Raw genomic sequence first — 13731 nt, 5'->3', positions numbered from 1 at the left:
ACAGCAAAACCTGAACATCCTCACCCATTACAGCACTTACTTGTCTTGCTATATCTTCTCTAACTTTAACAATGCATGAGACGACGTTAACAAGTGTTCTCATTTACAGGCTCACACTTGCTAACTTATAATGGAATTGCATCTCAAGTTCCACTTGTGAATAATATACTGTCAAAAAAACAAATCTAGCTTTCCATTTTTTACCTAGGTGGATGGCTGGTTGATTCACTCATCAAAGCTTCTCTTCACACCTAACTGATCCAAAAAATCATTTTCGGTAGCTTTGAAAACACAGCCAACCAGTCACTTCCTGGGATCTCTAAAACACTTCATACATTTACACGTAATTTTTTTAGTGAATTGCTCTGCATATTTTTCTGCTTAGGAAGGCAGTACCAAACTGTTTCAAAGATCACAAACATCTCTAACATGCAAAGAAATCCGCTTATTTAAACAAAGATTTAAGGCAGCATACTGGGCTTTTCTGGTTTGTTTTTTGATCATTCTGTAGCCTCTGGTCCATGCTAGATTTCAAAACTGAAGTCCTCTTCAGCAACAGCAGCAAACACTTCCTATCACAAATTAGCATAAGAAAGGGCAGAAGTCTCGGGAACACCACAGAACTAATTAGACGGCAACTGGTTATCCACACAAATAAGGCATCTATACCCAGTATCTAACATCATGTGTTTGCACTCTGTTTAAGGAGTCATACCACTTCACAAACATTTTGGGGGAAACAAACCCAAAAACCTACTCTGGGAAACAGCTTAGCAAGAATGATCCTAAATATTGACTGTAAAAACAAGGTTAAAACCTTCCATCTCCTTTATTTACAGTAAAAACTAGTCAAACTTACTGCTTCAATTCTTCTTTAAAAAGTTCCAAATTACTCTTTTTCTTCTCCTTCTCTCCTTTCTTCAAAGGCTGAAATTAAAGATGTATCAGCCAACATTTCAGAAGACAAAATGAAACAAAAATAAAATGTATATAACAAAATTTTAGATAATTTCCATGCATATTTTACCCACAGTTTTCAAAACAAGTCAACTACAGGAGAAAAAGAAACAACCCCAAAACAAAACCAAAATTAAAAAAAAACCCAGACTTGAAAACATTAAGACTGAGCACTATCAAACACAAAGCTAGAAAAAAAACCACAATAATAGCTTAAACTAAACTTTGTTTCTTCTCCTTACAATGCAGCATGTGTGATCAAACACTCTCTCTACAACATACAAATTTCAACTATCTGTGATGTATTTTGTCAGTTTGTTCCACTTAGAAGCTGACTACAGCCCTAGCAAACCTTCATGTACTAAATTAACTGATGTGTGTACACATATATATGTAAGTTATTTTACTTTTTTTTTTTTTCCAATTATTTTATCCAGACAAACATTCTATGTGAAAGCAATTTCCTTTCTCTTGTTTCCTTTCAGATATAAATACAGGGCTGAAGGAACAGCTACTCTAAATACTTGAAGGTCCTCCAAAAAAAACACTCTGGAATGACAAAGAATATGGATATTGTTATATTTTTTACTGTAATATATGCACCTTTACTAACTACTTTGAACTCTTAAACTTCAATAACATTGCTTTTATAAAACCAAATTTAAATGAAAACGTTTCCGATAGGCAGACATACAAAATATTTATTGTGTTACACACTACAGCTTTGGAAAAACTGGACTTCCTACTCACCCCAGGCAAAGTTGTTTGTTTGTTTTTGTTTTTGGGGATGGTCTGCCAAATAAATAAAACCATTTTTACCTCATTATCTTCAATCACCATTGGACAGGGCAAGTGAGTAAACTGATTGCATTACTTCTACGTATTTATGACATATTTGAAAAGCAGTAATATTCTTACAGTACAAATACTTGCATATGATAGAATAGAGCTCAGCACAATAAAAAAAAAGCTATAATTCATTTATGTAACTGTAAAGTTTTACACACAATGATAAGCAAAACTGCCATCCAGTATTACCCCACTAGTCTAAATATGAGTTTTGTTTAAAGCTGGAGGAAGACTAGGATGGGGTTACCCACAATTATCACATTACATCTTGTTTCCCACTCTAGAGGCAGTATCGTGTATGTTTCACTTAAACTTAAAAATTCTAGTAAGCTCTATTAAAAGACATCCAAGATTACACATTACATGCAAACAGTTGAAACAATAATCACATGTAACTATCAATCGACTTGAAGACTAAGTTTGATCATACTTCCATTACTTTTTATGATGAAATCTCTGTTTAAGAACATGAAAGTATCAAACCATAGAGAAGTCAAAATAATTTAAATAAAAACAAGGTATTCATTTTCAAAATTGTGAAATTTCTATAAATTCTTTGGTTCAAAGAGCTACAGAGACTTCTCAAAAATCAGCACAAAAAATAATTCAAAAACCTCACCAAGAAAAACACAGACTAATGCAAAGGTCAATTTTAATTCTTTTTTTAAGTTACGAAAACCTAAAAAACACATGGCAGCAAGAAGAATTCTAAAACTTCACAAATTCTTAGGACTGGAGATAGTGTCACTTTGGAACAGTCGCTCAATCATGAGAAGTCTCTCTCAATTAGCAACACAGTAAAAACATACAGCTGCCGAATCCAAGTGCAGTACAAGGCATACCATGCTGGGTACAGCACTTACTGGACCTCTGCATTTCATCATCTTGTTATTTGATATGGGATGAAGCAAATAAAAATTTCCACCTTAATATGTGATCAATACAGATAAAACTACTCTGCATGATCACAAAGACCTTTTCCTAACCAATGTTAAATACTTCAAGTATGGGGTTAATATTCAATTAAGAAACTTACAGGCTTTTTCGTTTCTATCATTAAGAGGGATGGAGGCTTCTCATTAGATGGCTGGCTTGGTTGGTTTTTTTGATCTGAAAATCGTGATGAAGGCTTATAGATTTTACCTCGTTTCTCATCTGTTTCATGCTCCTCTGAAATTAAAGACAAATTTTTAAAAAATCATATTAACTAATGCTGCACAACACTGTTCATTAGAAAGGATGCTGTTCTCTAGTCTTGTTCATTCAATTCAATACAGTATTTCATTTAAAAACATTAACATCTTTTAATATGAAGAAAAACAACATTGTTTTAAAATACCTAAAGCATCTTTTCCTCTGGAGTTTAAAAGACAAATCACACCACTACCTACCTAATGAATGAGTCAATGCATAAAGTTTTTAGCTTAAATACTATTTTTTAGTATAAAGAGTAAATATTATAGCATAAAGTTTCTTTTGCTGCTTCTAATGCAACATATTAATTCTACAATGCAATTCAAAGCCAGTCTTAATATTTACTCAAAGTGAAATGACCCACCACCACCACCAAAAAAAAGATTAGTTATACCTTTAGATGCATTAACGATGCCTCCTCTTACAAATGTTTTCACTTTATTACCATCACTTCCTTCAAAGGCAGCAAGGAATTCTTCATAAATTTCTGCAGCAGCCTTCTCATCCTCCTACATAGCAAATGTTGATCTATTTACTATCATCAGAGAAAAATCTTCACTAGGCAGCTATTCTTAAATTAGCTATGCGACATTGCTTTTATTTGCTAGAGTTCATGCTACAAACTGCAGTTTTAGACAGAATTCAAATTTCTGAGAAATGTAGGAAGAACACAGCACATAAATACCTAAAGCAAGTAAGGCCTGTATGCTCAAATATGACTGCTCATTTTACAAGAGTTTATATGGCAATTTAATGTTCAAAAGATGCCAGTCAGAAGAGATGACATGAAAGATCAGGACTATGAGACTGGAGCTCTACTGACCTACTGATCAAAGAACAGCAGGTATTCCATCTTACCCATTACAATCAACATGTGACTGAAGGAGATAAACAACAGGATCATCTTTAAGTATTTCCCAGAGAAGAAGTTCATTTGATGACTTAATAAAGTTGAACGAGACACTAAAATTAGAACTACCATGTTTGTTTAGTATTTCCAACAGCCTAGCAGGAAATATCCCACTCAAATACGGTAAGAGTTATGTGTGTGAAGTTCAAAGTTCACAGTTTTCAAAACCTTCACCTTACCAATGATAAGCTACATATTTATTGAAATCTGGATGCTCCCGAGTATCTTAAAATTCAGTATCAAATGTTAATGTTTTTATTAATCCCAAAAGAAGTTCTTAGACAAAAATATGTTTTACAGAATAACAAAGATGCTTATTGGAACAATTTCAGAGACAACAGGTACTCCTTCTATCTACTAAAATACAATGGTAGAGAGCAAAGAACAAAACAAAACCTAACATGATGACTGTCTTAATTTTGAGCTATAGAACAACCAGCGCATTATTGTACTTTAGTATTTCAGGAAGCCAGACAACTTGATTTCACACACAGGGCACAGAAGTAAGTGTCTCTGTCTTAATGCCATGGATGCCAAGAACAAATAAAATATAACTCACTTTTGTTCTTAGAAAGCTGGAACTATCAAAATAAAGAAATTTGGTGGTAAAGCTGGTCGTAATCTAAAAGCAATTTTTTTTCAGTTCTGTACACAAAACAGAACTTTCATTGTATACCATTACCTTCTTTTTTAATTCTTCTTGCTCCTTCTTGCTCAGAGTCCTTTTGGCAGCACTCATTTTGCCAATACTGAATGCTTTAAGTTTGCTTTCCATTAAAGGCTGCAAAAGGAGTAAGAAAACAAACAATAAACAGTTACAACAATGTCACTCTTTGCCTTGTTCTAGACCAGAATCTTTCTACCTGAAGTGACTTCACCTAAACAAAACAAAGGGTTCCTGTACTTCTCCCTGAATGTGCCATTAACTAATACAATCACAAAATTTAAATATATGTGTTTTTTTCAAAGAAACAAATCATTCTAGGTTTAATGAGAAAGCTTTTAATACACCTTTCAAGCACAGCTGAAATCTGAAGGGTACTGACCGTAAGAGCATGCTATACCACAACACATCACAGTTTCTAAACCTTTGAATTCTGCACTACAGTTCCCTTCTAATCACTGCAATTTTGGGGAGGGGAGAGAGAGGAGTGGAAAAGTTCTAAAAGCTTTTCTGACTCTTTGGCCAGAAAAACGTGCAAGGTTGAACAGGTGTAACTGAAGAACAAAACTGATGCTGAATTTCAGTTATGATTCAAGGTTAAGTGTAGTACTTTTTCCTTGAAGAAGAAAATACATTCTTGAGGTTTTCAAGTCCTAGTTAAATAAAACAAAAGGCCTCACATTTAGCTCCTAGATTATTTCTGGTTTAGGAAATTGAACTTCCATTTCTCCCTTCTTGAAAACATGATGAAGAACGGACTCTGTTTCTGAAAAGCATGTCATTAATATTCTTAAGATTCTAGGTAGGTACTTAAGAGATGGTAAAGAGTTGAGAAAAGAAAGACAATAGGATGAAGACCATGTTCAAAAGACACAGAGAATGGGAAGGAAAAGAGAAAAAAGACAATAAACTTTTGGAAACTCCTAGCTTAACACAGCAATTCATAAAGAAATAACACAAGAAAAAAGCCCCAGAAGAGCAAAACATAAGCTATTAGCCTTTACCTTCAAAACATTTTGGATGCTGTTACACAGTGCACAATGATGCTTACCAAAAACTGCTACTTGTTAAATGGCAGTTCCTTAAAAGAAATAATCAGCTTGACTTAATAAAACATCAAGACAAATAAGGTGAACAACTTAACCATCCTATTAAAAAAATGTCAGGTGCCAACTGCAAAAGGAGTTTCCTCTATCAATAATTTTATTTGTAAAAAGTTTTATTTCTAGGATCAGCTTCCCACTCAAAAATTTTAGGTATGAAAAAGCACTGTGAAAACCAACATTTGGAAATACCTTCAGTTTATAGTCTTTGTTCAGTATCACAAACACTTCCTAAATCTGTGCCAAGTGTACAACCAAAACAGCTCATATTTCTTTAAAAAATGTTACCTACTTCACTATTAACATTAATGCATCAATTAACATTAATGCAGCATTGTCTGTGGAGTTAGCTGGTTTATGACACTGTTTGTCAACATCAGCTGCTGTGAAAGGTTTATCAGGAGCTTTTCATGCACCTGTAAATTTTTTAAGTTAATAAAATCCACTTTTCTGTTGTCTGAAATCCAGCTTGTATCTCAGTATGAGAAATACACAACCTTGGCAAAATGGGGCATATTGCTATGGCACAGCAATGCAGACAAAACAAATACCACACTCCTTCCCACGGTTTATCCTGTTATCAGGAAATCATCTCTCACAGTCATGTTACAGGATACCTCCAGATTAGCCACCTGAATAGTTATAGCGACATAAGGGAAGAACCTGTAAGGTAACGAGAGTGCTGGCACTAAAATGGCCTTAGTTCAGAAAGCATCTCAGAGAAAAAAACAACACAAAAAAAAACCAAAACAAGCAACACTTTCAAAGTGGCTGGAGTAATATAAAGTTAATAGGATTGAAATAATTTATGCCTGCTAGTTACATTTCAGTAGACAATTATAACATTATTAACAACTATATGCAGATTGTAACAGAGCTATACAAAATTTGAAGGTCTTCATCTTTCAAAATACAGAAAATAATACATTGAAAAGGGGAAAGTAAATGATGGAAGCAAAGAGCAAACTTCTAGCTCAGTAATCAAATCACTGTATGAAAGCAAACTCTCATTAAACATAACAGTGCATTTATTATATGAAGGCACAAAGCACTTAATTCCCAGTTCCACAGACAAACACACACATTCAAGAGATCTAAGAGTCATTTTCCAATTTGTAGCTTGCAAAGCAAATCAATAAAGGGATCTACTTCTTTATGAGAAGTTTATACTACTACAATTTGAATATTATCTTACAGCAATTCAACAACTGGTAATTGACTTTTTCATATATAAAATCAAATTGAACTCTTGAAGAAAATCCAAACCACAGAATGAATTGTCTGGTATTAATGCTCTGTTTGGCTCTTGCTGCTTGTTTTCATTTTAGCTCAGAAATAGGTAGGCATTCAAGCAACATATCAACTACATGAGGAGGCAAAGGTCTTCAGCAGGGGAAAAAAAAATAGTAGGTAATTATTTTTACCTTTTGCTTTATTTTTCCTTCTAACATAATATAATTAAAGGACAAACTTAGGACCACACTATTTCATTTTTGAGAAGCAAACTACACAAAAAGAAACTTTCATATGAAGTGACTCTTGTGATTAATCATCTTGTATTTGGAACTATTCTTCCATATAAGAGAGAAACATATTCAGAGTCCTTACAGCTTCTTCCTGCTCAAGTATCTATGATGATTTCAGTATCATTCAGCAGAGCTTTCTGAAAGTTTCAAGGAATATTTTTAAACATGAAAATCAATATTTAGAAACATCTACAGATTACATAGCCAATGCACCATAATCTGCCTGCAAAAAGTTGTTTTCTTTAGAGAACAGGCTTGTTTTGAGTTTGTGGGTTTGGTTGGACTTTTTAAATTGTTTTTTTATTTGTTTGTTTTAAATATTTCAGACTTACATGTGTATCAGCAGATCCAGTGGTGTGTACTGTATCTGGCCCCCTGACCTGAAGACAGAAGGAAGAGGAGGTGAGGCACAGAATATGAAAATAATCAACCTCTGTTTTTTTTATTCAGTTCTTGGAATGTGATTTTCCTTTCAACTTTGACATCCAAATACACAAGAACAAAGACACACGTAAAGTATTTTAATTCTATATCTGAACAGAGTCACAGCATGAATAATGTCAATACATTGGAAATAAGGGATTAAAGATAGACTGTTCTTGCTACCGCTAAAAACATAAATTTTCACAGCTGGATTTTATAGATATGCCACTAATATCACTGAAGGAAAACAGATTAAGTTTGTTACACTGAATCTGCAAGAATTGTTATTAAAGGCTGCTAAAGATAATAAAGGGCTTGATTATGTTTGCCTTACTATAAAATAATTTCCAAAACTGCTCTTAATATGTTGTGCATAGATGGAAGCTGGCAACCTCAAGAACACTGATTTTAGTCCAATTTGTGAGTATGTGCTAATTAACATTATTACTTTAAACTGTAACTGAACTTTAACAGGTCAGCCTGCATCTATATAGAACTTACACAGGCTTTTTTTTTAAGTCAGGTTTTTAAATGAGTTGAAATGAGGGAGCACACCCAACAAACAGGACTGAGCATATTTTTAAATTATGTAATGTCCAAATTACATACATAATTTGTACATATGTGCAAATGTACAAATTACAGCAAACCTAACTGACTTAGCATCTGCTATTAAGACATAACCGCCTGATGCACAATTCATATCTAAATTGAAATTTAAATCAAAATAAAATATAGCCATTAGCTGAAATCTGTTCACTGGTTACAAAACGTTAGCACTTCTTATTACCAGGAATTTTTAGTTTCTATCAGAAATGGTAATATACAGTACTCATCTCCAGTTTTCCAAAACAGACAAGTAAGAATCAAATGATACTCTTAGAAGATAATTTACTAGACCTCACTTTCATTTCACATCATGGTTTTTCATCTACTAAGGCAGAAACATTTATCTTTAGGTAAGTATATTTCTATGTTTTACAGTCAAGAACATAAAAAGGTACCAGACACTAAATCTGTTCCTCCAGCAACAGAGCAGACAATACTGCTCAGAAAGACTTCCAGTGCATACCAGCACTGGAGAGTCTGTTGGACTAACAGCAGGGGAGCAGGCCACTGATCAAAAAGGTCTGAAGCTCACTGAGCTACAAGTACAGCAGCACTCCCCAGGCAAAAGGGACCACAGGCACTGTGCAGAAAGCCACCCTCAATGTTAGCCAAGCAACGGGATTTCTACCAAGGTACACTCTGAAAACTTCTAAAAGCAGCTTTAGCTTTTAGACTAACTTTCTCCAACAGTAACTAGAAGATTTGCAGAGCCACATTATCATCATTGAATCAGAGAACGATTTGAGTTGGAAAGGGCCTTAAAGATCACCTAGTTCCAACTCCCCTGCATGAGCAGGGACACCTCACACTAGACCAGGTTGCTCAGAGCCCCATCCAACCTGGCCTTGAATGCTTCCTGGGATGGGGCTTCCACAACTTCTCTGGGCAACCTGTGCCAGTGTCTCACCACCTTCGCACTCAAGAATTTCTTCCTTATCTCTAATCTAAATCTCTCCTCTTCCAGTTTTGATCCACTCCCCCTTCTTCTCTCACTAAAAGCTCCTGAAAGAAGACCCTCTCCAGCTTTGTTGTAGGCCCCTTTCAGGTACTGGAAGGCTCCTATGAGGTGCCCACAGAGCCTTTTCTTCTGCAGGCTGAACAGTCCCAACTCTCTCAACCTGTCTTTATAGGAGAGGTGCTCCAGCCCTCAGACCATCTTCGTAACCCTTTTCTGGACTCTCTCTAGGAGTTCCATGTCCTACTTATGTTGGGGACTCCAGAATTGGACACAGTACTCCAGGTGGGGTTCTCCTTACACAGTTTTTAAGGTTTTGTCTTTCCATCAATAACTTCAGTTCATACATTTGGTCCTGCTTCTAACCATCAAGCAACTGTACCCACAAAGCACAAGATGAAATAATTCTTGACAAAACTTACAGATTGCTGCCTGTTTGTTTCTAAACAGTCACTATTACAAAACTGACTTCTCATAGCACTGCACTTCGCATCCACCTAGACTGCTGTGACAAAGGGGGCAATTTTGTTTCCTTAGAGTTACACCAGATGACTTGACTAGCAGAATCGTAAAGTCTAACATTCACAGAGAATCGTTTCAGTAGATGCTGCCCACCTGTGTTGAAATCTAGAACAGGATTATTTTTCCTTCTTCAGTAGCTCAACTGAACTAACTGTTGAAACATACCTACAGCTCTGTCCTGCACCTGATGATGCCTAAGATGTGAGGATAGCTCCTTCATGTTCAAAAGAGAAAACATGATGCATTCATCTTTCAGTCATTACCAGCATAAATCTACAAATGTTCTCTACCACTCTGCTTGGAACCTTTTTTTTTTTTTTTTTTTTTTTAAACCAGACTGTTTTCTAGCTGGATCACTTTCTCAGTCTCCTTCAGTGCACAGGTCCCTCTAAGAATTGTGCCAGTTTCACTGAAATCGCAACGCAGGCTGCTGAAATGGCATTCCAGTAAAATACAGCCATGTCAAAACCACAGTATTGAAGGCTGGGTCACTCAAAGCTCCATTACTGAGTCTAGCCAAGTTTAATCAACCTTCAAAAGAAGAAGAAAAAAAATTTGAAATGACCATATAAATGAGATTTGTGACAAATTTCTATCAGAAAGCCAAAGCAAAGAGCTCTCTCTTAGATTTTGTTGTTTAAATTTTCTTCCAGCTTCATGGAAGCTTCCAAAGAAAACACAGACAAAATGACTGTTCTCCCAATCTTCCTTCTTGTCAGCAGTGCAAGTGCCTACAAATCCAGTTCTTCATAGTTTCTCCAAATTTAACAATGTCTGTATAAAAGTGGCATGATCATGTTATTTCACAAATATTTAAAATACACTGCGTAACATAAACAAACTTTTTTTTTCCATTAATACCAAAGCCATTTAGTAAAACAACAAAGAGCAACAAAAGCTGCCAACAAAACCCAGAAGACAATCCTGTGGCCTTCCAAATGCTAAATGTTATTTTTACAGCTGTAATGGCTACAACTTAAACATAAATAAAAGCCCTGCCCTTGCAGAAAACTAATAGCTTCAGGGTAAAGTGTTTATGAGAAACCCTGGTGTAAGACACTCTTGCCCTGCTTCAACACCTTCCATCCATTCTACTCTTGCCCTTCTTCAACAACTTCCATCCATTCTGCCCCCATACTGGGCAGCTGCTCACACTCAACCAGATTCCTTTTTCATCTAACCTAGAAAAGAGTTGGGGAGGTTCAGCCAGATCAGTTTCTAATTCATAGCAGGCTCCTCTACTCCCTCATAATTAGGCCAAATCAACTAAAAAGGACAATGTTTGGGAAGGAAAATGTAACTGAGGCTGTGACCAGTTTTTCTCAGCATTGATACGAAGGAAAAGCAAATGGAATCGCTGCTTGAATCGTGATATTAAAATCCAGTAAAGATGGAGCTTTTGGCCAAAAGACCAAACCATATTTTTTATACTTTCATTCTCTATTAAACAGTCTTGAAAGCATGCTTGAGAACATTCACAAATCATTTTATAGCTAATTTATTTATTTTTTACATTTACTGGAATAGTGTATATTAATATTATCTGCTACTTGAACAGACACCACTTCAGATACAAAAGTAAATGGAAAATGGTTTTCTCCAAAGTAATTGTAAGGAATGCTATTCCATTATAACCTTAAACTCAGATAACATGAGAGCTGCCAACACTTACCTTTCTACTGCTAGAGAGGAAATGAGAAGGACACCTCCTGCTACACTTCCATCAACAGAGGAACACACGCCTCTCCTGCTACTGGGTGACCAGTTGAACAACACAGGGAAAGCTAAAGACGATGAGTTTCACCATCCTGCAGAACTCTACATCAAACTGGATTTCACCACATGTACAGATTTCCACTGCCACTCTTCATATACTAACTTTCCAAGGGAAGTTAGCCATTCACAAGCAAATAACCACTTGTCTTCAACATTTAATTCACACACAACTTACTCAAAAGCCTGAGAAATGCATTTAGGATTAAGAAATGTTATTAAAACCTGTTTTAGAATGAAAAATGGGAAACCTACAGCTTGGTCTAAGTGGATAAGCTCTTTGGTACTATTTCATGAGAGCAGTGGACATGCAATAGATCCACTATTCTCAGAAGATAAAATAAGAAAATGGCACAGTCACTGAGGAGATAATATTTCATTACATCAAGATCATAATTTAACATAATCAGTACATACCATTTTAGAATCCTAACCTTCACTGACCTCCTGGGCAGTCTTGTGCAACCTTTATTTTACCTTCCATACTTTTGTCCTTCTTTCCTACTTAGATTTCTGGAAATCTTAAGCACATACCTTGCTATCCCAATCTCAAAGTCACAATGGAATAGACAATGCTTTTGCAATACAATTCACATTGGAGACTCAAAGATATTTAGAAGCTGACAGTATCATAAAAGGCAGCTCCTACCACAGCAACACAGGCAGTAAGTGCTCCTCGACCCACACCATCATCAGAGGAGGCTTTCAAATGGTTAATCCAACAGCTGACTGAAGTAGCCTTGTTTTTACACTATAAAACAAACTAACTGGCTAGATCTTCAAAACCAGTACTTAGAACACTAAGACTGAAGAACAAACACCCCCCATTCTCAAGGGGAGCAGCAGTATCTTCCTGTAAGTGTTAAAGCCTTCAACAACTAGGCTACAGCTCTTTACAGAGAAAACAAAATGTCACTGTGTCTTCCCTGGAAGACTAGCCAGAAGCCAGCAAAGGCACATCTTGGAATTGCCACTGAAACATACCCTATGGAGTCTATGAGACATAGTTGTTTTGCAAGTACAGTTATTTTTATAACTTGCAAATACAGTGTACCAAAAAGAAAGGGAGTCTGTAGTAGTCCCACTGACTTTAATAGGATGGATGACTCAGTATGACAAGCGTCTGCACATACCTCTGCTGAACTGAGATCTAGGACAAAAACCAATTCTTGCAAATAAACTACTATTGTGTATTTTAAAAAATAGTATAATCACTATGCAAATAGTAAACAACAAAACGTGTATGATATAACTGTGGAAAGAAAGGGATCGCATATGGGTTGGGTTTGTGTACCATGTTATTGATTGCAGTAATAAATAAATTATTGTTCTATGTCTAATTATACTTGAAATCCCAAAATATCTTGTTCCCTGGAAGTCATTCTCCCTAAATTAAGACTTACTTTACCACTAGTTTTCTGACCATTTCTTACTTGCAGTTTCAAGCCAAAGGAAAGATCCAAAGATTTTTTCCTAGCAATATTTGGAATAGATTATAAAAGAGAAACAAAAATAAAACTCTTCTACTCTAATAACACCAAGTAAACATGCAAAGATTCTCAGTAACTGTTTTCCAGCTAGTTTCCTAGCAGCAGAAAAAAAAAGATAATTAAAAAATCCTGTGTTAGCTGAATACAAAAATGGGTAAAATTATTAATCTATGGAGCACTACAAATCCCTCAGCCAAAATGTGTCTTCTCCCTTGACTGATTTACACACTCCCACACCAAAATTAACAAAAACCCTCTCCAAAACAAACAAAAAACCCAAACAAATAACAAACAAAAAAACCCCAACACTTCTGGCCTAAAACCCACAACAAGGATAAGTGAAAGAGACTGTCACTGATCGCTGATCCTCAAACCATCAGCTACCAGTGCTCCCAAAACATCCCTTCTCCTGGCGGGACGGGGATGCTTAGAGAGCAAGGAGCCCTGTGCTGTTCCCACTCCCAGCCAGCCAAGCGTTGGATCCAGTGCACAGCCCGGGACAAGTTCGCCAGAACTCCTGCACTACTGGGACTTCTGGTCTGCAAATCCAACAGTAACTACAGGAAGCTAAGAGGGTACAGTGAGAAGAGCAAGGCACAGCACGGGGATCTTGCGACATGTGGAATTTCATCGCAAATCAAAAGAAGAACCCCGATCTCAAATTATGGTTTTCCTTCCCACACGCAAATTGGTAACTAACCCCTTCAGCCCAAGGCGGATCAGGGCTCCCGACACCACCGAAATTAACACGTAGGC

General features: G+C 36.0%; 1 protein-coding gene across 1 annotated transcript in view; it reads right to left on the bottom strand.

Annotated features, from left to right (window-relative positions):
* The window catches only part of U2SURP (U2 snRNP-associated SURP domain containing), a 32989-nt gene extending 28304 nt beyond the window's left edge, over positions 1-4685 (bottom strand). Inside the window, exons 1-4 of the mRNA XM_010001649.1 lie at positions 4593-4685; positions 3395-3509; positions 2843-2976; positions 860-927 (exon numbers count right to left, since the gene is read on the bottom strand). Coding sequence (XP_009999951.1) covers positions 860-927; positions 2843-2976; positions 3395-3509; positions 4593-4685 — 410 coding nt within the window. The remainder of the gene's footprint in view (positions 1-859; positions 928-2842; positions 2977-3394; positions 3510-4592) is intronic.
* Positions 4686-13731: the final 9046 nt, after the last annotated feature.

The sequence above is a fragment of the Chaetura pelagica genome, unplaced genomic scaffold (genome assembly GCF_000747805.2).
Source record: "Chaetura pelagica isolate M959 unplaced genomic scaffold, ChaPel_1.0 scaffold207, whole genome shotgun sequence".
NCBI lineage: Eukaryota > Metazoa > Chordata > Aves > Apodiformes > Apodidae > Chaetura > Chaetura pelagica.
Note: the sequence above shows the minus strand (reverse complement) of the source record. Positions and strands in the feature narration are given on the sequence as shown.